Consider the following 24987-nt stretch of genomic DNA (forward strand, 5'->3'; position numbering starts at 1 on the left):
TTATCCGGTTGGAATTATATTTCTACATGGAATATCAGTGTACTGATTCCCAACGTGGAATTTGACTTCGTCCTAAAATGTTTTATTTACAACAAATAATGACTTTGTCTATCAAGAAACCACTGAGTATGTTGTGAAAAAGGTAGAACAATTACATTTTCATCCACTAGATATATGTGCCGTGCAGGTGTCAAAAATCTGTCAGGCAGTCAACCAAGAAGTTGCCAAAGGGTTCATTGATTGCATCCAACATGAAAAGCACTTCTCAGATATCACAATGCTGATATGGCATTCAAATGATTTTCATGCAAGACAACTTGGCAGCACAGACCCGCCTGCGTGGAGTTTGCATGTTCTACCCGTGCCTGCGTGGGTTTCCTCCCAAATCCCAAAAGCATGCAACATTAATTGGACACCCTAAATTGCCCGTAGGAGTGATTGTGAGTGCGGCTGTTGTCTGTCTCCAAGTGCCCTGCGATTGGCTGGCAACCAGTTCAGGATGTACCCCGCCTCCTGCCCGTTGACAGCTGGGATAGGCTCCAGCAATCCCCGCGACCCTTGGTCCGGCAAAACGCAAATAGATGGATAGAGAGCTTTTTCCCTTTTCTTCACTTTCTCTTAAGGAGTAACAAGGTTTCTTCATTCATTTATTTGTGCGTATGGATGTACAAGCTATAATAAGAATTTACCTTTGCTTCTTCTTTTCCTTTCGGCTTGTCCCGTTAGGGGTCGCCACAGCGTGTCATCTTTTGCCTTCTTAGCCTATCTCCTGCATCTTTCTCTCTAACTCCAACTGCACTCACCACATCCATAAACCTTCTCTTTGGTCTTCCTCTCACCCTTTTGCCTGGCAGCTCCATCCTCAGCACCCTACCACCAATACACTCACTCTCTCGCCTCTGAACATGTCCAAACCATCGAAGTCTGCTCGCTCGAACCTTGTGTCCAAAACATCCAACTTTGGCCGTCCCTCTAATGAGCTCATTTCTAACCCTATCCAACCTGCTCACTCCGAGCGAGAACCTCAACATCTTCATTTCTGCCACCTCCAAGTTCTGCTTCCTGTTGTTTCTTCAGTGCCACCGTCTCTAATCCGTACATCATGGCCGGCCTCACCACTGTTTTGTAAACTTTGCCCTTCGTCCTAGCAGAGACTCTTCTGTCACATAACACACCAGACACCTTTCGCCAGCTGTTCCAACCTGCTTGGACCCGTTTCTTCACTTCCTTACCACACTCACCATTACCTTTGCTCATTTTTAAATATAAACTGGTATTATTCTGAAAAGAATAGTGAATAGTAACTATTCACTAAGAACCTATTAAATTGTTACTAAGCAGGCAGATGGAATATCAGCAAATGAAACCACAAAATGTTAATGTGACATTTATTTAAAAAAATGCATAAAGGAAAACATTTCTTTTCACATTGAACACGATACAGTTAGACAGAAACCGTTATAAACAACCATTTATACACCCTGTACAAATGTTTTTTTTCCTTAATTTCTATTTAAATTCAAAATAACTTAAATAGCTTTCTATGTAAAAGTGCAAATCCTTATGCATGAAAAGAAGAGCGGTGGCAAGAAGGATGCTTTGATGAATTCACTGGCTATTAGGTTTTTAAAAAACCACAAGCATTTTTCAATACTAAGCTATTTTGTGATACATAATGCTTTAAATGTACAGCATTTATGTGTAGAATATCCCTCATATTGTTAGGGTGTTTTATATTGCAATCAAGCTGTGTTACTGAGTGTACTCTCAGGACTACAGCATATTGTACTGCCGATTTAAAGAATGTCAACCTTCTCAATGGCTTGTGCATCATGGCTTAAAAGCACTCAATTGTAATTAGTGTTCTTCCAGTTCACAGTCAACATTACAGGATGACAACAATTTTCCATTGAGTTGTTTAAATAGCGTTTGCCTTATATTCTCCCCCAAATAAAATAAATAAATAAAAAATAAAAACTGGACATCTCAACAAATATGAGGGGGTTGGTGGTTCTCCACCGTGTTCAGGCAAGATGCTAAAAGTTGACAAACTACAAAGAGAAGTAACCCACACACTACTGGGCCTTACATGCTTCTGTGTTAACATGCGAGTGATGCACAAGAAGTGGAGAGAGACAAGGAGAAGAGTATTACACATCATATCTGCAAGTAATGGTCACCTTAGCATCCTACTGGAGGGAAGACTGGAAATGTGTCACATGAATGTATTTTATGCATTGCAAATATAAAAAAAAAAGTAACCGAGTTAAGTTTGTGACCAACTATGATTTCTGTTCAGCTCCTGCAGCTGACTGGGCTGGACTCTCAGGTTTTAAGATCTGGTAGGTGATGAGGTACTCTGGGAAGGCCTAAGGGAAACACAAAGAAGGGGGTAATTTATTGAGCTACTTCAAATGTTCCGTTTTATTTATGCTGCTTTTGAATTAGAAACATACCTGCTCTCCTCTGTAAATCACATACTCTGCATAGGCCAGGCCATTGACACTAGGCCGCCCAATCACAGAGTGGTGTCCTGGGGGAGCGTGGGCCATTTTCATGGCACTGAACTGTAGGAAAGACTTCCCGAGAGTCACCCTACAGAACAACATCTGCCTGGAATCAGCACAGCAAGGGAAACAGTTAATACAATGATATATGATATGATATGATATATGATACAATCACAATAGTGAGGGAAAATTAAAAAAAATATTTCAAAACCCTGCGATTTTGCAAGTTCTCCCACTTTGAAATCATGGGGTGTTTGAAACTTTCATTAAAAAAAAAAAAAAAAAAATCAGAAATCACAATGTATGATTAAAAAAAATGTACTACTACAAATAGGTATTTGAACATTTGAAAATAATGTTACTATTTGGCACAGTAGCCTTTGTTTTGTAGTTACTGAGGTCAAACATCTGTAGTTTTTCACCAGGTTCGCACACACTGCTGCAGGGATTTTGGCTGATTTCTCAACATAGATCCTTCTCTAGATCAGACAGGTTTCCAGACTGTCTGTGAGAAACGGAGATTGAGCTCCCTCCAAAGATTTTTTATTGGGTTTAGGTCTGGAGATTGGGTAGGCCACTCCACAACTTTGATATGCTTCTTACAGAGCCACTCCTTGATTATCCTCGCTGTGTGCTTCGGGTCATAATCTTGTTGGGAGACCTAGCCTCTCCCAATCTTCAGTCCTCTAATCTAAGGAAAGGAAGTTGTTACCCAAAATCTAGCAATACATGGCTCCGGTCATCCTCTCCTTAATACTCTGCAGTCATTCTGTCCCATGTGCAGAAAAACAGTCCCAAACCATGGTGGTTCCAATCCCATGCTTCACAGTAGGGATGGTGTTCTTGGGATGGAACTCAGCATTCACCTTCCTCCAAACACAGTTAGTGGAATTATGACCAAAAAAATAAATTTTGGTCTCATCTAACTACATAACTTCTCCCATGACTCCTCTGGATCATCCAAATGGTCATCGGCAAACTTAAGACGGCCCTAGACGTTTGCTTATTTAAGCAGGGGAACCTTGCGTGCCATGCATGATTTTAAATCATGATGTCTTCCTGTACAGGTGTCAAACTCAGGCACCCAGGCGCCATATCCGGCCCGATTTTGCGTGGCCCACGTAGACAAATCACGTGTTAACGTCCATGATTCTTGTTAAAATCTGTACCAAAATTCCAAATTGTCAAATCATAAATGTTAACGTTTCGATACTGTGTTAGCAAACAAGAACAATAGTTGAAGAACCCATTACCCTAGATTTTGGATTCCAAAACTAGTTAATAAATTTCACGTGTTAATATGGTGAGGTGATTAAAGATTATGGTTTCATAATGGCCCTCTGAGGGAAACCGTAACTACAGTACATGGCTCCTGACAAAAATGACTGATACCCCAGTCTTAGTATTTAACCCACAGTAACCTTGAAAACAGTGGTGGCAGCTCTCTTCAGGTCATTGATCAGCTCCTCCTGTGTAGTTGTGAGGTGATTGCTCACCTTTCTTAGGATCATTGAGATCTTCCTTGGAGCCCGGTCCGAGAGAGAATGACAGTCATGTTTAGCTGCTTCTATTTTCTGACAATTGCTCCAACAGTTAATTGGTTTTCACCAATCAGTTTGGCAACTGCCACATAGCACTTTCCAGCCTTGTGGAAGTCTACAATTTTGTCTTTGGTGTCTTTGGACAGCTCTTTGGTCTTAGCCATGTTAGTAGTTGGAGTCATACTGATTGTTTGGGGTGGACAGGTGTCTTAATGCAGCTAACAATCTCAAATGAGTGCTTCCAATTTCAAGTAATAAATGGAGTGTAGGTTGACTTTTTAGAGGCAGACTAACAGGTCTTTGAGGGCCAGAATTTTTGCTGGTTGGCAGGTGTTCAAATACTTATTTGTAGCAGCTATCTTCAGGCATGAAGCAGGGTGCACCTTGAATTGTCCAATTTTCAACCGCTTATCAGAGGTTGGGTTACAGGGGCAGTAGCTTGAGCAGGGAGGCCCACATATCTGTCTCGCCAGCCTATTAATCTATCTCTTCTGGAGTGATCCCAAGGTGTTCCTAAGCAAGCCGAGAGAGGCGGTCTTTCCAGCGTGTCCTGGGGAGTGTCCGGGGTATCCTACCTGTGGAATCTGTCCAGAACACCTCACCAGGGAGGCATTAGGGAAGCATCCCAATCAGATGCCCAATCCACCTCATCTGCCTCCTCTCAATGTGGTAGAGTAGTGGCTTTACTCTGAGCTCCTCTTGGATGACCGAGTTTATCACCTTATCGCAAAGGGAGAGCTCGGACACCCTGCGGAGGAAACTAATTTCGTCTGCTAGAATCCTGGATCTTGTTCTTCCAGTCATGGCCAACATTTCGTGACCATAATTAAGGGTAAGAACGTAGATCGACCAGTAAATTGAGAACTTCGCCTTAGCTCTTTTTTTAAATCACAACGGAGAAATGCAAAGTCCCGATCACTGCAGATGCCGCACCAATCTGTCTGCCGATGTCATGTTCCATTCTTCCCTCACATGTGAACAAGACACCAAGATACTTGAACTCCTCCACTTGGGGAAGGATTTCATCACTGACAGAGAGGGCACACTACCCTTTTACAACTGATGACCATTCTCATCCCAAACATTTCACACACTGCTGCGAGACGCTCCAGTGAGGGTTTGAGATCATGGCTTGATGAAGCCAAAAGAACCACATCATCTGGATAAAGTAGAGATGCAATACTGAGGCCACCAAACTGGACACAGTCTACACTTCAGCTGCGCCTGGAAATTCTTCCTATAAAATTTATGCATAGAATTGGTGACAAAGGGATGCTTTGGCGGAGTCCAACCCTCACCGGAAACGAGTCTGACTTACTGCGGGAAATGCGGACCAATCTCTTCACATCGGTCATACAGGGACCAAAGAGCTGGTATCAGTGGTACCGGTACCCTATACTCCCGAGGTACTTTCGAAAGGACTCCCCGAGGGTTGGTGTCGGACATTTTCTCCAAATCCACAAAACATGTAGACAGTCTGTCCGAACTCCCGTGCCCTCTTGACAACTCTGCTGAGGGTATAGAGCAGGTCAACCAGTCCATGGCCAGGACAAAAACCACAATGCTCCTCCCGAATCTGAGATTTGACTTCCTGACGGACCCACCTTTCAAGCAATCCTGAATAGACTTTACAAAGGAAGCTGAGGCATGTGATCTTCCTGTAGTTGGAACACAACCTCTGGTCCCCTTTCTTAGAAAGGAGGACCACCGACCAAGTCTGGTAATCCAGAGGTCTTGACCCCGATGTCCACGTGATGTTGCAAAGGCGTGCCAACCAGGACAGACCTACAACATCCAGAGCTTTGGGAACTCTGCGTATCATGCGTTGTTTCCATTTTCATACTCATCTACATGTGGTGTTCCCGGTGACATGTTTGAGCTGAAAATAATGCAATGGGAATGGTAGACAGTGATGAAATCCTGTCTTTTATGTGAGACAATGTATGGAGTAGACTACAGTAGCACTTCAAACACATTCCAGAGGCAATCTCCCCGATGTCCAACCAATGTTGCAGTGGCATGTCAACCAGGACAGCCCCACAACATCCAGAGCCTTCCGCCTCAGAGAACCCATACTTTGCTTCCTCGTAGGAAGGCATGTCTATGGAATTGAGGTCTTTGAAGTGTTCACCTCACTGACTTACAATGTCCCGAGTTGAGGTGAGCAGCAACCCATCCTCGCTATAGACTGTGTTAATTGTCCACTGCTACCCCCTCCTGAGATGCTAGATGGTGGACCAGAATTTCTTTGAAGCCATCTGGAAGTCTTTCTCCATGGCCTCACTGAACTCATCCCATGCGAAAGGTGTTTCTTCAGCGACCACAAAAGCTGTATTCTGCTTGGTCAGAACGTACCCATCAGGTGCCTCAGGAGTCCCACAGGCCAAAAATGCCCAATAGGAATCCTTCAGCTTGCTGGCATTGCTCACTGTTGGTGTCAACCTATGGGCTTGGGGATTGCTGCCATTACAGGCACCGACCACCTTATGGTCACAATTCTGGTCTGCTGTCTTAGCAATGGAGGCTCAGAAAAAGGTCAACCCAGACTCGATGTTTCCCCGCATTCTCCGGAACATGAGCAAAGTTCTGACAGAGGTGGGAGTTGAAACTTCTTTTCACAGGGGATTCAGCCAGACGTTCCCAGCAGACCCTCACAATACATTGGGACTGCCATCTCGGGACAAGGATCTTCCCTCACCATCGGAACCAACTCACCACCAGGTGGTGATCATTTCAGAGCTTAGTGTGTCCCATTATAGAGGTCTTTTAGCTGCGCTTTTTCTGGTCCCTCATCTAGGACCTGTTTGCCATGGGCGACCCTTCCAGGGACATGAAGCCCCAGGCAACTTAGATCCTAAGATCATTTGGAGACAGACATACCCCCACCTCGATAAGGTGACAGCTTCCAGAAGGAACTTTGAACTGGTTGCGAGGCAATCGCAGGGAAATTTAGTCTCCAATTCATGCATTTTTTTGGGGATGTGGGAGGAAATCGGAGTGCCCGGAGAAAAGCCACCCAGGCACGGGGAGAATGTGCAAAACCCAGTCCTCAGAACTGTGAGGCAGACACTCTCAGCAGCAGTCCACTGTGCTGCCAGGTCCACAACATTGTGATCTTATTTTAGATGGTTAGTTCACCTGTGGCACAGATAGCAGGACCGGTCTTTGTGTGTCGGACATCCTGTGCCTCCGCCGATGCCGTAAACATACTGGTTGCTTTTGGAGGAGTTCTCTGCGAAGTAGATGCCTGCTCCAAACATTCCTCCAATGTAGGCGTGACGTTCATCAAATCCTTTGTGGATGATGGCATTGATAAATGGTGAACCTATGGGAAGACAGGTTTCAAGATGGTGCACTGTAGTTCTTTTGCAAATACTGTAGGGGGGAGCTTTCCATCTTATGAAGCAAAGGCACATACTTTGCAATTGGAAAATCTCACGGCAACCCAACAAACAAATTTCACAAAAAGTAGATACACAGTAATTACTTTATATGCTTCCTGCCATCTACTAGAAGAACATTTAATTGTTGTCATTGCCTCACAGGCATTGGGGAACAAACATTTCTAAACGAATATTTTTTCGAGCAGTTAAGTAAAATTTGATAATTTGCCACGTAACACCTGAAAATCGCTTATGGCACATGGCACACTGGTGGGAATCATTTCCACAGGGTTGAAGAGGGAGAATCTCTGGGGGAATTTGGAAACTTCCCAGATTGGAAACGTTCCATGGAATTTTGAGAATAGGAACTAAGGTAATGCATCATATGAAGGCATACATTTAACCTTTTTTTCCTCCACAAGCATCAATTATATTCAGTAAAATATTAATAGCGCTCCTTGCCCAAATGTGAGGGTCCTAATTTAGTTTAACCAAGCTGAATTGAAGTTCACTCGTACCTCAGTGAGGCGCTCAGAGGTCAAAGCACCACTGTGAAATCTGATTGTTTTAGTCAGCATTATGCAGAAATATATTTTCGAAAATTTAAATACCTCATTCAGAGACAAACTTGAATATTGTTAATTCTTAGTTTATTCACATAAAATCCAGTCAATTACCATGAATACTTTACAACTTTGAAAGTTTCCAGAATTTATAAACCTATTTGCATATAAGGTTGGGCATCAAGAATCATTTGCAACCTGGACCAACCTTCTAGTTCTCCTGGAATGGTTGAAATTTAAACATGTTGGTTCGCAGTTTTGAAGCAACAAAAGCCAAATGAAGATGTGCTCGTGCCAAATGGCAAGTGTGTCTTAACTTTGTTAAAGTAAATGACCATACAATTGGAAAATGACATTGTGCAAAGGAGGGTTTCATGATGTATACCATCTGATCCGATCCTTCACGTTCTAAGCTTCAGTCTAGACTGCATGGAGCTTCAGCCAAGGCAATTGGGTGAGTGAATTAATCATATAAGTTCACGCCAACATTAAGGCAGGTAAACAATTAAATGGTGGGTTGCTTTTATCCTCGATGGTTTTGTGTTTATTTTTGTTTTCAAACAAATTTAAGAACTGATGACAGAAAAAAAGCTCAACAAAGCTAAAAAACTTAATGAAAGGTCAAACTACAACTTTAAATCGCAATGAATTTGGATGACATTTACAATCGTTTCACAGTATCACAAACACCTTGTGCCCCATCAGTAGGTAGGACAATGTTTTATTGTATTTTGTTCAATTTGTGACTCTCTCTTGCCATAATGGTTTACTGTCGTTTTCAAAATTCAGTGTCGTGAGAAGTTACTTTTTGTACCAAAAAGCAGAGTACCCTTCAAAATAAAGGCTACAAACTTAAAACAGTAGGTCAACTAAAAACATAAAAAAATTTGACGTAATAAAACGGTTGCAAACAACTATTTTAGCAATGTTATATTTTCCTTTTAGCTGAAACAGTGAATATTAAAGTCAACTGAGTTAGTTACATACGTCATTTAGTTCATAGGTTTGCTATTTATACTGGTAAAAAGAAAGTCAAATTATCGTTTTAGTCTAGACTGTATGCTGGGTGTTAATAGCCAGACCCCTAAAAGAATAAGAATTAAGAATTGTTTAAAATCAGAATCGGGACAAGAACTGGTCAACTTCAAATGATAGCCAACCCTATTTGCATATGCTTAATATCATAACTTATGCAACTCTTGATTAGTCATGCAGTGTTCACAATGCAATGCGTAAATAAATTGAAGCACTTGAACGTGGGAAGCCTGGTTCCAGTGCGAAAATCCAACCGATTATAGATGTGCATACCGTGAAACAGCATGCGCTCATTGTGGTGGTTGTGGTTCTCGTCTGCAATTTCCTTCTGTCTGTGTGTGTAACGTTCCCTTAATTTCTTGTTCACCACTTTTTGTATCTGTGGGCCAAAATAAAAATTGAATGTGTAACAGCTACCTGTAAAAGCTGAGGCTCCTTTCACTGTGGGTTTAAAATGCAACTAAAAATAAGACAAAAAAAGACAAGACCTTGATTATGTTGTATCTGTTGAACACGCCGCCTGCGTTGCCTCCATCCCTGTGCTCTCTGATAGTGCTCTGCATCTGAGACAAAAAAGTTTAATGATGAGGAATATAAAAGTACCTATCATCACGCATTCACTTACCATTTTATTAGGTACACTGAGCATGACAATACAACAGCGCTGTATCAAGGTCCCTCCTCATAAGGTTGATAGGGATGAAGGCTTATTACATTGAGAATGCAGTTGAGCTGCTAAAGCAAATTTTGGATCATGTAGTATTCGTTTTTTCCTTGATCAATTTGGAATAAAAAAGTAAACAAGTGCTGTATTATTGTTTTTAATGTTAGAAAAAGAAGAGAAGGAATATTGTTTCATGTTTAAATTATTGGCTCAGAATTTTTATTTTTTTTTTTTGACTAAAATATTAAATTGTTCAGGTTTGTTTAGTTGATCTACGTTGGCTTATCTGCCACATTCGCGGTGAGTTTACTTCATTGCTCTATTTACAAGAATTGTCCACCTGTTAGAAGGGAGCGCAAAGCAACATTGTGCGCTCAGCAAGTTTTGCCAGTGGTGACCATGCTGATATGCGAAGCTGTTTAGGACAAATATAAAAAAACAACCAGAGACAGACAATTCGGTCCAGACTACCATAGATGAGCCATATTACAGCAAGGACAAATGTGTTTGAAGTGGTACTGTAGTCTACGCCACACCACATGTGGATGAGTATGAAAATTTAAACAACGCATGATACACGGAGTTCCTAAAGCTCTTGATGTTGTGGGGCTGTCCTGGTTGGCACGCCTCTGCAACATTGTGGGGACATCGGGGTCAGTGCCTCTGCCTTTCCAGACTGGGGTGGTGGTCCCCCTTTTTAATAAGGGGGACCAGAAGGTGTGTTCCAACTATAGGGGGGGGATCACACTCCTCAGCATCCCTGGTAATGTCTATTCAGGGGTGCTGGAGAGGAGGTCTGTCGTGAAGTCAAATCTCAGATTCAGGACAGGGTTCATACTCAGTCTGACCAAAAAAATTTAAGGGCTTTTAAGGGGCATTCTTAGGGGCTGACACGAAAAATTAGGGCTGACACGGAAAATAATTTAAGGCCGACGCGAAAAATTTAGGGCCATCGTGGGAAATCAAGAGTAAGGAAAAAAGACTCACCCAATGGTGCCATCAACTGTTCTTGATTCATCAAATGTTCCAGTACCTCAGTACCTGTGACAGTGATCACCTGTCGCCCCTTGTGGTAGTTCTCATTGATGTGACCATTGTCAACGTCTTCACATAACAGTATACAGAAAAACAGATTCTAACTACAATTGCAACTATATACACAAGTGTCTTCTACTGATGTCTGTCTCAGCACCCCTACTCTCGCTCCTTGAGCCTACCCAGTGCCTCCCCTATTTGTTGCTGCAGAGGTCCCAAAGTGGCTCTCTGCCTCTTGAGTGCATTGGCCTCGGTGAAAAATTTAGGAGCCCCTAAATGCACCTTTGAAAATTCCGTTTTTTTTTAGGGACTTTTAGGGCCACGTGCGAACCCTGCAGGAGGAGAAATGTGGTTTTCGTCCTGGCCGTGGAACAGTGGCCCAGCTCTACACCCTCGGCAGGATCCTTGAAGGTGTGTGGGAGTTCGCCTAACCAGTCTACATGTGCTCTGTGGATTTGGAGAAGGCGTTTGACCGTGTCCCTCGGGGAGTTCTGTGGGGGGTTCTTCGGGAGTATAGGGTACCGAACCCCCTCATACGGGCTGTTTAGTCTCCGTACGACCGGTGTCAAGAGTTTGGTCCACATTGCCGGCAATAAGTTGGATTTGTTTCCGGTGAGAGTTGGACACCGCCAAGGCTGCCATTTGTGACCAATTTTGTTCACAACTTTTATGGACAGAATCTTTCAGAACAGACGAGGTGTAGAGGATGTTCCGTTGGTGACAGCATTGCATCTCTGCTCTTTGGAGATGATGTGGTTCTGTTGACTTCAACAAGCTATATGTCCAACGCTCAATGGAGCAGTTCGCAGCAGAGTGTGAAGCGGCTGGGATGAGAATCAGCACCTCCAAATCTGAGACCATTGTCCTCAGTCGGAAAAGGATTGCGTGCCCTCTCCGGGTTGAGGATGAGATCCTGCCCCAAGTGGAGAAGTTCAAGTATCTTGGAGTCTTGTTCATGAGTGAGGGAAGAATGGAGCGGGAGATTGACAGACGGATCGGTGCAGCGTGTGCAGTGATGGACTGTGTATCAATCCGTTACGTTTAAGAGCAAGCTAAATCGGAAGGCGAAGCTCTCAATTTACCAGTCAATCCACTTTCCTACTCTCACCTATGCCCAAGAGATGTGGGTCGTGATTGAAAGAACAAGATCCTGGATACAAGCGGCCGAAATGAGTTTCCTCTGCCGGGTGTCCAGGCTCTCCCTTTGAGATAGGGTGAGAAGCTCGGTCATCAGGGAGGGGCTGAATGTCGTGCCGCTGCTCCTCCGCTTTGAGAGGACCCAGATGAGGTGGCTGGCGCATCTGATCTGGATACCTCCCGGACACCTCTCTGGTGAGGTGATCCCGGCATGTCCGACCAGTAAAAGTCCCGTGGACGACCCAGGACACGCTGGAAGGACTATGTCTCTCAAGTGGCCTGGGAATGCCTGGACACCTTGCAGAGGAAACTCATTTCGGTTCGATTTCATCACTGTCTACCATTCACATGCCACAGCCTCGGAGAACCCAGACTCTACTTCCTTATGGGAAGTTGTATCTCTCTCGTCACCTGAGTGACCAAGACATGCAGTAGCAAGTCTGATGACACAACCACAAAGTCGATAATCAAACAGCAACCTAGAGTGTCTGGTGCCAAATGCACGTGTGGACGCACTTATGCTTGAACGTGGTGATCGTTATGGACAATCTGTGAAGTCTAGTAAGAGAACGCCATTTGGATTCTGGTCGGGAGAGGGGGGTCCTCCCAATCACACCCTTCCAGGTCTCACTGTCATTGCCCATGTGAATACATCTGTTCTCTCTCCATTTTCTCTCTCTGTCTCTCTTTGTTGTAATGGCGCTACGTGCACACGCAGCAGCTTATGTCTGTCCTGAGTGAATGTTGTTTTCGTGCCTTTCATCATATATGCCAGTGTTTTAGATTGTCTTCATCAAGTGTACATGTCCCAAGGTGCAGATGCAGTCGTAGGTTCTGCTCGATGAAGGCATAACTTTTACAGAGTTAAAGCCTAATCTAACTGAGGAAGTACAGAACTGCTGTCCTCAGGGTGCCTACAACAACTCTGATGTGTAATCCTACATAATGCCCACATTGGAGGCACCACGAACAGCGAAGGAGGAAACAGAAGAAGGGCAAGTGTGGACGTACCCGAGAAAGCCGGCAGTCCCCACCATCGCGTAAACCAATGTACTCTTTGGACAACAAGATTGATTATATCCCAGTACTCTTCTCTACCAGCAAGACAGCGAGTGGTGTTTTTGGAAACATGGCTTAACAACAGCGTTCCAGACAGCCCTAATCAGCTCAACTGGGCATCATGCTACCAAGCAGACAGAGTTCTTGTTGAAGAAAGTTAAGACCCAAGGCGGCGGACACTTGTGTTTACATTGATGTTGCCTTGTGCCCGGATGTTGTCTTGGTCTGTCAACACTGCTCATTACTACAAGAGTTCATAGTTCTGAAGTGCTGGACTTTTTGTTTTCCAAAGAATTTACTGGCATACTATTTATGGGTGTTTACACCTCTCCCAGCTCCATTAACAACAACAGAAGCGATGCACTGAGAGAACTATACCATCACACCAGTGAGCAGCAGACAGACTACAAATGGTAACCAAAGACCTGTGAGAGCTCCACCTCCCTGAATGAGGAAAACAACTTCCTTGGGGCACACAACAGCACACCTGCACAAGGGTCTTCACCCCCTCCTGGTAACCAGGTGCTGTCACTGATGCAAAAAAGAGTGAGAAGATCCCTCGGCAAGCTCAACGTACATAAAGCCAAAGGTTAAGATAACATACTTGGCCATGTCTTGGGGGACTGTGCAGCTGAACTCACAGATGTCTGCATAGATATCTTCAACACCTCCTTAAATCAGGCTTCTGTCCCGACATGCTTCTAAGCCACCATCATCATCCCAACCCCGAAGAAGTTGTCTCCCTCCTGGTACAATGAATACCATTTGGTAGCACTCACACCCATCCTGATAAAGTTCTTCGAATAATTAGTCATGCCCCGCCCCCAAAATTCCTGAAGGCTTCGCCTGGACCAGCAACATCTCATCACTGCCCAAGAAAACTCATCACCGTCTTGACTTCTTGCACAAGCTGAGAAGAGCCAGACCCCCGTCACCCATGAAGTGGTCGTTCTACAGAGGGCCCATAGATAGCATCCTTACCAACACGATCACTGTGTGGTACGAAGCCTGCACCGTATCCTGTCCCAAAACTCTCCATCGGATGGTTGGGACAGCTGACAAGATAATTGGAACCTCTCTTCCCTCCTTGCATGATATTAATAACACCCGCCTCACTGATAACCCAACTTCATCACATAGGTTGTCACACATCTATTCCACAGCCTCTTTAGTCTCCTGCCATCACGAAGGAGATTGTGGAGTGTGTGGCCCAGGAACAGCCAACTTAAAACAGTTTTGTTATCAGGCTGTCAGGAAGCTGAACTCTCCCTCTTTTATCCTCTGAACATTCGCACACATGGGCACACCTCCCCACACTGCCTTCTAACTTGTCAATATACTGATAAACCTTGGTACTCAGAACTTGACTATGTTGCACATCTCATAATCTGATATTTGCACCTGCAGATTTTACTTTTTATACAGTATATACCAGAGCTTTATTTAGAGTATTGATCCTAAAGTTTATTATTTATACTTTCTTAATTTTTTTTTCCATTATCGTGGATCCTTGTGTACCATAATCTTAATCCTCTATGTATATTGTAGAATTAACAAAGGTAAGTTGTACCTTGCATTGCGGCCAAACATGGAATATGTCTGCACTCTACCATTAGAATGAGAAGGGGTACTGAATGAACTGTCAAGTCTGTGTACTTTGTACAGTCTAGGCATCTTCAGAAAAATGGAGGCCTATGGGGGCACAAACCAGTGCAATCTGTAGGCCGGTCCCAAGCCCGGATAAATGCAGAGGGTTGCGCCAGGAAGGGCATCCGGCGTAAAAACTGTGCCAAACAAATATGAGCGTTCATCTAAAGAATCCCATACCGGATCGGTCGTGCCCGACCCCGGCACTGCAAACCTGCAGGGCGTCGGTGGAAATTCAGCTACTGTGGGTCGAAGACAAAGAAGAGGAGGAAACCGGATCCATCATCAGAAGAAAAAGAGGAATGCACAGAGCCTACAACTGAGTGTAGGGACTTTGAATGTTGGGACTATGACAGGAAAAGCTCAGGAGTTGGTTGACATGATGATTAGGAGAAGAGTTTGATATTCTGTGCATCAAAGAGAGCAGGTGGAAATGTAGTAAGACTAGAAGTTTAGGAGCAGGGTTTAAATTCTACCACAGAGTAGATGGGAAGAGAAATGGAGTAGGGGTTATTATAAAGGAAGAGCTGGCTAAGAATGTCTTGGAGGTGAAAAGAGTATCAGATCGAGTGATGAGACTAAAATTTGAAATTGAAGGTGTTATGTATAATGTGGTTAGCCGCTATGCCCCACAGGTAGGATGTGACCTAGAGTTGAAAGAGAAATTCTGGAAGGAACTAGATGAAGTAGTTCTGAGCATCCCAGACAGCGAGAGAGTTATGATTGGTGCAGATTGTAATGGACATATTGGTAAAGGAAACAGGGGCGATGAAGAAGTGATGGGTAAGTACGGCATCCAGGAAAGGAACTTTGAGGGACAGATGGTGGTGGATTTTGCAAAAAGGATGGAGATGGCTGTATTGAACAGTTATTTCCAGAAGAGGGAGGAACATATAGTGACCTACAAGAGCGGAGGTAGAACCACGCAGGTGGATTATATTTTGTGCAGACGATGTAATCTGAAGGAGGTTACTGACTGTAAAGTAGTGGTAGGGGAGAGTGTAGCTCGACAGCATAGGATGGTAGTGTGTAGGATGACTCTGGTGGTGGGTAGGAAGATTAAGAAGACAAAGGAAGAGCAGAGAACCATGTGGTGGAAGCTGAGAAAGGAAGAATGTTGTGCGGCCTTTCGGAAAGAGGTAAGACAGGCTCTCGATGGACAGCAGAAGCTCCCGGAAGACTGGACAACGACGGCCAAGGTAATCAGAGAGACAGGCAGGAGAGTACTTGGTGTGTCTTTTTGTAGGAAAGAGGAGAAGGAGACTTGGTGGTGGAACCCCAAAATACAAGGAGTCCAACAAGGAAAGAGATTAGCGAAGAAGAAGTGGGATACTGAGAGGACTGAGGAGAGGCGAAAGGAGTACATCGAGATGCGACGTAGGGCAAAGGTAGAGGTGGCAAAGGCTAAACAAGAGGCATATGAAGACATGTACACCAGGTTGGACACGAAAGAAGGAGAAAAGGATCTCTACAGGTTGGCCAGACAGAGGGATAGAGATGGGAAGGATGTGCAGCAGGTAAGGGTGATTAAGGATAGAGATGGAAATGTGTTGACTGGTGCCAGTAGTGTGCTAAATAGATGGAAAGAATACTTTGAGAAGTTGATGAATGAAGAAAATGAGAGAGAAGGACCAGGAAGTGGCAATGATTACTAAGGGGGAAGTCAGAAAGGCACTACAAAGGATGAAAAATGGAAAGGCAGTTGGTCCTGATGACATACTGGTAGAGGTATGGAAGCAATTTGGAGAGATGGCTGTAGAGTTTTTGACCAACTTATTCAACAGAATACTGCCGGGCGTAAATATGCCTGAAGAATGGAGGAAAAGTGTTCTCGTTCCCATTTTTAAGAACAAAGGGGATGTTCAGAGATGTGGGAACTATAGAGGAATAAAGTTGATGAGACACACAATGAAGTTATGGGAAAGAGTAGTGGAGGCTAGACTCAGGACAGAAGTAAGTATCTGCGAGCAACAGTATGGTTTAAAAGAGTACCACAGATGCATTATTTGCCTTGAGGATGCTAGTGGAAAAGTACAGAGAAGGTCAGTGTCTTTTTGGATCTAGAGAAAGCCTATGACAGAGTACCAAGAGAGGAACTGTGGTACTGTATGCGTAAGTCTGGTGTGGCAGAGGAGTATGTTAAAATAGTACAGGACATGTATGATGGCAGCAGAACAATGGTGAGGTGTGCCTGAGGTGTGACAGAGGAATTTAAGGTCGAGGTGGGACTGCATCACGGATCAGCTCTGAGCCTCTTCCTGTTTGCGGTGTTAATGGATAGGCTGACAGATGAGGTTAGACTGGAATTCCCTTGGACCATGATGTTCGCAGATGATATTGTGATATGCAGTGAAAGCAGGGAGCATGCAGAGGAACAATTAGAAAGATGGAGACATGCACTGGAAAGGAGAGGAATGAAGATTAGCCGAAGTAAAACAGAATATACGTGCGTGAATGAGAAAAGTGGAGGGGGAAGAGTGAGGCTACAGGGAGAAGGGACAGCCAAAGTTGGATGTTTTGCTGACAAGGTTCGAGAGAGCAGACTTCGATGGTTTGGACATGTTCAGAGGCGAGAGAGTGAGTATATTGGTGGTAGGGTGCTGAGGATGGAGCTGCCAGGCAAAAGGGCGAGAAGAAGACCAAAGAGAAGGTTTATGGATGTGGTGAGGGAAGACATGAGGGCAGTTGGGGATAGAGAGGAAGATGCAGGAGATAGGCTAAGATGGCAAAAGATGACACGCTGTGACGACCCCTAAAGGGACAAGCCGAAAGTTAAAGAGGAAGAAGACGTATCTTCAGAAAACCATGTAACCGAAAAACCAGTGATCCTAAATTTACCTCCTCCTCCACTGACTGATACTCTTTGTCATCTGGGGCTAGGTCTATGAGGATGGTGCCCTGGTTGGCACAATGGAATGTCAGGTATGGATTGGCTCCTGGGGTAAGTAAGTAGAAAGAGAAACAGGTTAAATTGCTCAAGTAAGAATAGCAGAAATGGCAATGACGTCAAAAATGCAACCTCACCTTGCTGACCACCCAGCAGCCTCTCTACACCCTTGATAAGTTTGTGTCGGTGCCCATATGCATTAATCCCAATTTCCTTCAACTCCTCATGGCCCATGTCAACAAGGACATCCAAGGTGATCTAATGTTAAAAAAACAGGTTTAGAACTGATTCTTTAAACCAGCTTTGTCTCTTAGTTTTAATGGTTGAGTGTGCCTAGAGGGATTTTGTCGACCAATTCAACAAAGTGAACTGTGAATCTCCAAATGATATGATACATTAGGGTAAACTATTAACAGTTGAATAAAGAAGTTTACAAACACTGTGCAAAAACATTTCATTTATTGTCTCCCACTGAAGTGAAATCAGACTAAACCTTTCCAATTTCAGGTCAGTCAGGATCACGAAAATTTATTTTGTTAAATGCCACAATAATGAGAGAGGGGAATTTCTGAGAGAATTTTACATTTTCTTTTTTGAGGTCAAACGTTTACGCACATTTCCTGAGTATCGAGTAGTATTTCCTTTGAACTGCATGACTTGGGCCAAACATTTTGGGTAACCTTCCACAAGCTTTTGAGCGTACTCTGCTGGAGTGCTGGCAAATTCCTCCTGACAGAACTGGTGCAACCAAAGTCAGGTTTCTCAGTTGCCTTGGTTGCACATGCCTTTTCAGATCTGCCCACAAATTCTCGATGGGATTCAGATCATGGCTGTGTGTTGCCCAGTCCAAGACATTGACTTTATTAATTTGTAACAGTAACCTCAAGCAACCTTTAAACAATTTTGCCGGTATGCTTTGGAAGGCCACTGTCCATTTGGAAGACCAAATTTTACACCCAAATTTTAGTTTTTTGGCTGATGTCTTGAGATGAACACGGCGTATCTCTATGTACAAATGTCTCTAGTAACAAAAAATTCAGGTTACAAAATGCTTCCTCGGAAAAATGTCTTAGTTATGAAGAAAATTCAGGATACGAGAAGAAAAAATGGGCGTTGAATTCCCTAAATTCCACCGAACGTAAACACCTTGTATCTTGGTTTGTGTGGCTCGATAGAGCCGCTCTTCCATTGGTTATCGTTGAAGCATCTTCCTGGCATCCCTTTGGGTAGGAAGGATGTCAATCTTTACCCACGATGCTTTTTGAGTCCTTTGGACAGCAGACTGTCACCTAATCACGCTAGCGCTGTCACAATCTAACGCACACTGGATAAGTAGAACTTTTTCAATTGTGTTTTTTGCACGTTTATTCATCTTTCTTACCCATGGGCCCTAAGAAACTTCACTTCAAAATTATAATTTCCAATTTCAACTAATATTAGTAGAAGATATTAAACGCTATTTAAAATTTTTCATTAATAATTCTTGATCTGACAAACTTTATCTGAAGAAAAGTTAAATGCACAGGCCTGTCAAGGAATAAACACGAACGGCCTATGCCCGCATGCATTGCCGCGATTACCGTTAATAGGAGGCTGGCTTGCTAGAACACGCCTTTATTGTGCATGCGCTCAATGTATTGGGCACACCTGAATCAAGTGACGAGGTTGATGATAGTCTTTTTTTTTTTTTTAACCCAGTCACACTGACCTCGCGATCGACGCAATGAGCACCCCTGATGTAACTGAATTTCTTTTGACATGGCTCATGATGTTGATGACTTTCGACGTAAATGCGCTCGCAGTACATGAAACAGCTCTTAACATGCGCTTTCGGCCTAACTTCCATACATGCTTAGTCCGGTTAACTTGCATTTCCTGTCTCCAGGTGAATACCGGTTGTTTTAGAGCAAGTTTGTTTAATTAACAATGTCCATGAAATAAACATGTAAATTAATGTCAAGACTACACAAAATAAGCGACGTCTTGAGAGAATGCGAGGGGAGGGGCGTTACTGTTACTAGTGTTAGTGCCTCAACAGGGCTACGCTCGTGAAAGCAAAACAAGGAAGTCAAACGCATTTTTGTTCAATGTTGTCAACTAATATTCAGATTAATTCTAGGCTATTTTTCCTCAAATTTCCAGCAGAATTTTCATGAAAATTTGAAAATCCGGAGGACTTTCATCACTGTATATACAAGTAAAGTGTGCTTCTCCTTACAAAAAAATTCACATTCCGAAATTACTTCTGGAACAGACTAATTTTGTAAGTAGAGGTACCACTGTATCTCCATGTAATGTCTCTTCTTGATGCAGTCTATTCCATGAAGTGCTCCAGTTCCTGTTGCAGCGAAAGCCCAACACCATAATTTTGCCAGATACATGCTTTGTAGTTTATATGGTGTTCTCAGGTCTACAAGCTTCCCCTATTTCCTCCAGATGTAACGTTGGTAAATATAGCCAAACAGCTACACCTTAGTTTCATCAGACCACAGGACATTTCTCCATAAGTTAACATCTTTGGCTTGGTGTCTTTTTGCAAACTGTAATATATTTTTAATGTTTCTTTAGGTGTAATGGCTTCATTTTCGGTGAGGGGCCTTTCAGCCCATGTTGGCACAGGACTTGTTTCCTTGCGAATGACACTTCTTGCCAGCTTCGTTAAGCATCTTCACAAGGTTTTTAGGATTTGTTCTGGGGTTGATTTTGACATTTTAGACCAAAACACATTAATCTCTCCCAGTTTCCTTCCTGAGCCGTGTGATGGCTGTACATTCCCATGATGTTTCAACCTGCGAATAATGGTTTTAACAGATGAACGTGGCACCTTCAAGCATCTGGAAATTGCACTCGACGATGAGCCAGATTTGTGGAGCTCCACAATTCTTTGCTGATTTCCTGGGTGATTTCTTTTGATTTTCCCATGATTTCAAACAAGGAAGCAGAGTGTTTGAGGTCTAGCCTTAAATACATACCCAAGTGTGCCATTAACTAACTCCAGTTGTCAACCTATCAAGAGCTTCCAAAGCCATGATATCGTCTGGGTTTCCGCATGTTCTTTAAAAAGCATAGTTAGGTTTGTGCATGTAAATTTTTGACCTTGAAGAAAATATAAAATTATCTAAGGAATTATCTCTCATTATTGTGGCATTTAACAAAAGTAATCCTAACTGACCTGAAACGGGAGAGGTTTTGTCTGATTTGACTTCAGACAGTGAGACTAAAAATGAAATGTGTTTTTGTAGTGTATGTAAAGTTCTGGCTTCAACTGTACATTTAATGTTTGATTAACAATATAATTTCCCACCTGCTCTCTTTCAAAAATGTCCCTCAAGTGCTCTAGACCCAAACTCTTCAGAAACTGACTGATATTCATGTCCAGCATCGTCACTAGGAAGCAAAAGAAGAACAAATGACAACCAACAAATTAGTGAGGGCCTAAGAGGCAGATTTAAGAACCTTACATTCTCCTTCTTTGCGGTCAGTGCCTGCAGCTCCATCAGCCACTCCTGAGCTCCCAGCAGCAGCACCACCACCCAGCTCATTGAGTGGCCCAGCCAGGTTGTCTATGCTGCTAGCAGCCGATAAGCAGGATGGTGTGGAGGCTGGGGAGATGACAGAGGCGCTGACAACTGTAGCTTGTGGCTTAAAGCAATTTGGGAGAGCATCTGGAGGCATGGCGTCCATAAGGAGGGCCCGGATGTCGTCAGCCTAAATGTGCAGCAACCGAAAGAGTTGCAGTTTGAACAGCAAAAATCAGAGCACTTGTAAGAAAAAAAGACAAGACCATACGATATGACGCGTTCATAATCCTTCAGAGGCTATATTATTTAGGGCTTTTTAGTTGATGCTACCGTGGCCAGGTCTAGGGCTGTCTGGCCCTCTTGGTTCTTCATGGTTGGATCAGCACCATGAGCCAGCAGCAGGGCGCAGAGTTGTGTGCGACCCTTCTGGGCTGCCTCATGCAAGGGGGTGAAAGCCCATTTGTCTGTGGCATTCACACATGTATTGTACTTGATAAGCAACGCAGCAATGTCAACATGCTGTCAGAGAGAGAAGACAACAGAACAAAAGTCATATCTTTTATTTTGATCTAAAAAAATATTTTTAAATAATTGAAAGGAGCCACTAAGGCTACTGAATGAATTTAGAGATGAGGAGTTCAAACTCACGCCATAGGACGCAGCATTATGGAGAGGGATAAGGCCCCCTTTGTCTTGGGCATTGACGTCTGCCCCATGTTCCAGCAGATACTCAGCCACTTCCAGGTTGTTGTAGCCAGCTAAAGAGGAAAAGGGCAATTAGTGACTTATTCTGAAGAAACACAGCAAGCCAGTTATACACTCACCTTTGGGACACCTGCACAAACTGAGACAAGCTACAACATCAGTACAGTATTCTCTTGCCCATTTGCGGTTCACCCCTTGCAGTCCCGCACCTGCATATTTGCAGATTTTTTTCTCTTAGTCCCCCCCATAATGTATTTGAATTTGTGGTAGTTGATTTAGGTATTACATTTTCCAGACGACAGTGTGTACGGTTTAAAAGCCCAACCTCCCATTCACGAGCTGCGCCGGACTATGTGCCACGGATATACTGGATACCGTACGCATTTGGTACATTTTAAAAATTAGATATTCACACCTAAAGACATTGTAAATTTTTTTACTTACATACCTTGTTTCCAAACAGCGACTGTAACAGCAGTAAAACAGGTCAAGCATAACAGAAAAGTATTGTTATCCATCCTCCTCCTGCTCACTGAAACCACTCAAAATCGGGGTTGAACGGTCTCAGAATATCTCAAATATTTTACTCTCTCAGTCGCTCCTCATGTCATTTTCATCGAGTTCCTGGTGAAGTTGTGCTTTTGTCTTCATGTAGCAGTACATCTTTTTAATCGCTTAGTGATAGTATATTATTTCATGCGCCACATGTTTAAAATCCACAGGAGGAGCTTCGTGTGTGACTACTTTTTGTGTAAAAAAAATCGATTTTGCATTTATGAGTGTTGTGCAGGATCCTCCATTCAGGACACCGAAAACTAGCGCAGTCTTCTTCTACAGTCAATTGAGGTACATTCTTCTTCTTCTTCGGACAATTAAGGTAGATTCTTCTCTGGCCAATATATTATATATACACGGCAGATACTGTATAAGACATAGGCGTTTTAAAAATGCATCAATAATTTGCGGATTGTCAGAATTTGGGGGGTAGGACGTAACCCCGGAAATTATAAAGGTACAGTATTGCCCCGTTATTCGCAGGAGTTCCGTTCCTTACATTCCTGTGAATAATAAAAATCTCTGAATGGATGCAGTATTAATGCACACTGGTTACCCTGTCAGCATTCATGCCAACACGTGCTTTAGCGTGGATGTAAGTTACCATATGATAGCACTCATGAGGCAGTCGGGAACAATTGCATTTCACATCCGTAAGCAGAAGCATCTTACATTACCCTACACATTTCCTATGTAGGCAGGTCATTCCTGATTATGTTGTACACACTGACTGTGTCACATCAAAACTAAAATTATCTCACCACAGCAAACAGAATAACATAACTTGCAAATAATAAGAGAAATAAAAGAATGACTCATAAAATACTTGACATAAAACATGCACTTTAAATGCAATTTACCTCCTCCCAGTGTGCTTTGCAGTGTCCAGGACCTCCATAGTGGCACAAAGCATGTTGGGAGCATGTAAATAGCGTTTAAAGTGTACTGTTCCATAACAGAGACAGGTTTCCAATAATCAGCCACTCTCATGTAATCAAAAGAAGTGACTCACATTTTGATAGTGGTTCGATAGATTCTTAGGTGCCTTTGCTTTTGAATGTTGATTTTAAGTTTGTTTATTGTTTAGAACAGGGGTGCACGGTAGCACAGCTGTAGCGCGTTCTGAGTACCAGTATTCAAATCCCGGCCCCGCCTTTGTGGAGTTTGCATGTTCTCCCCGTGCCAGCGTGGGTTTTCTCTGACAACTCTGCCTTCCTCCCACATCCCAGAAACATGCATTACAGTAATTGGAGACTCTAAATTGCCCCTATGTATGATTGTGTGTGCAACTGTTGTCTGTTAAAAATAATTTCACCTCCAAAAGTTTAAAAAAAAAAAAAGAAGTTTGGGATTTATATGCGATGGTGATGCTGAGTTAAATGTTTTTTGCGGAGCAGATCGAAGACATAGATTGGACTTGTGAATTATGATATGAAAGCTGATCGGCATGAAATGCTAGTTATCGGTCAATCCCAATCACACCGGTCAGATCGGCTTAAAGTGTAGCATCCATACATCTGGAGAGATGCATCAGCAACTCTTATTGTTGAGAGACACTGTAGGTCCAGTCGGTTTTGACTGCATCACGTAGTAGGCTTTAGACACATTTAATAAGTCTGTTGTCCTTGACAAAACAGTAAAATGTGACTGATTTATAATGCAGCTCCTCCAGTAATTTCCATAAAACTTCAAAGTATTTTATATACCAATACAAAACAAGGGATAGGCCTTTTCTCTAAAAGCCAAGTAAATACAAAGACATTTTTGATTGAAAAACCATAAATCCACAAAAGCAGTTGGTGCATCTTACCTGCAAGGTGGAGTGGTGTAGAGTTGCGGCCCTGAGTATCTCTACAGTTGATATTCTCTGGGGAGCAAAGTTTCTGGACACGAGCCAGGCAACCTTTTTTTGCAGCATCCAGGAGGGCAGCATCCCCCCTTAGTAGGTCCTGAATGTCAGTGTCTCCATCCTTCACCATATCAAGTGGCATGTTGCCATCGCGGTTCTTCTTGGAGGGGTCTGCTCCATGCTAAAGATGTTTTAAATTGTAATGTTGTTCTAAAACAACTATGATGATTTTTCATGCTATATTTTATCCCTCAGGAACAAAGTGTTCTTACTTTGAGCAGCAGTTTGCAAATCTCATATTTTCCCTTGGCTGCTGCCTCGTGAAGTGGGGTGAACTTCCATAGGTCAGCGACATTGACTGAGGCGCCGTGTCTCACCAGTAGCTCAGCGACCTCATAGTGACCGTACGAGCATGCGTTGTGAAGAGGAACCAGGCCACTGGCGGGAGGAGAAAGAAGTAAAGATTCACTCTCCCAAAAGACGGTCTGATTGATATTTTTATTTGTAACAAGTGTAAAAACTAGTGATGCACTGAAATGAAAATTCTTGACCAAAACTGGGGAGCCCAAACCTGAAAACCGAAAATATGAAATAAATGTATCATTCAAATTACATTTGTAAGCAACTTTCATTCAAAAAAAGCAACACAAAGCACTTCACATTAATTACAATATAAAATAAACCAACAATTAGTAAAACTACAACTATCACTATGACTACAAAGCTGCCACCCTATAGGAATTCATTTCTAGAGCAATTTTTCTGAATTGCTACATTTATAAAATTATGTCAGAAACATAATAATGGGACAGTTATTGAGTTATTGCAGCATGTTATGTACTGTAGTAGGATAAAAACACAACAATCATTACTGTTTATATTACTGCATTTATCAA

The 24987-nt window shown here is 43.1% G+C and overlaps 1 protein-coding gene across 4 annotated transcripts in view; it reads right to left on the reverse strand.

Moving 5' to 3' along the window:
* Positions 1-1371: 1371 nt before the first annotated feature.
* Positions 1372-24987, reverse strand: part of LOC133499592 (poly [ADP-ribose] polymerase tankyrase-1) — a 47881-nt gene continuing 24265 nt past the window's right edge. For all 4 annotated transcript variants that reach the window (XM_061817777.1, XM_061817776.1, XM_061817778.1 and 1 more), the window contains 13 exons: positions 24364-24529; positions 24053-24272; positions 21631-21740; positions 21313-21501; positions 20923-21169; positions 20766-20848; positions 17599-17719; positions 17413-17510; positions 9521-9595; positions 9306-9411; positions 7190-7376; positions 2457-2613; positions 1372-2369 (listed from right to left, as the gene is read on the reverse strand). In XM_061817777.1, coding sequence (XP_061673761.1) covers positions 2283-2369; positions 2457-2613; positions 7190-7376; positions 9306-9411; positions 9521-9595; positions 17413-17510; positions 17599-17719; positions 20766-20848; positions 20923-21169; positions 21313-21501; positions 21631-21740; positions 24053-24272; positions 24364-24529 — 1846 coding nt within the window. In that variant the 3' untranslated portion in view covers positions 1372-2282. The remainder of the gene's footprint in view (positions 2370-2456; positions 2614-7189; positions 7377-9305; positions 9412-9520; positions 9596-17412; positions 17511-17598; positions 17720-20765; positions 20849-20922; positions 21170-21312; positions 21502-21630; positions 21741-24052; positions 24273-24363; positions 24530-24987) is intronic.

Source organism: Syngnathoides biaculeatus, chromosome 4 (genome assembly GCF_019802595.1).
Source record: "Syngnathoides biaculeatus isolate LvHL_M chromosome 4, ASM1980259v1, whole genome shotgun sequence".
NCBI lineage: Eukaryota > Metazoa > Chordata > Actinopteri > Syngnathiformes > Syngnathidae > Syngnathoides > Syngnathoides biaculeatus.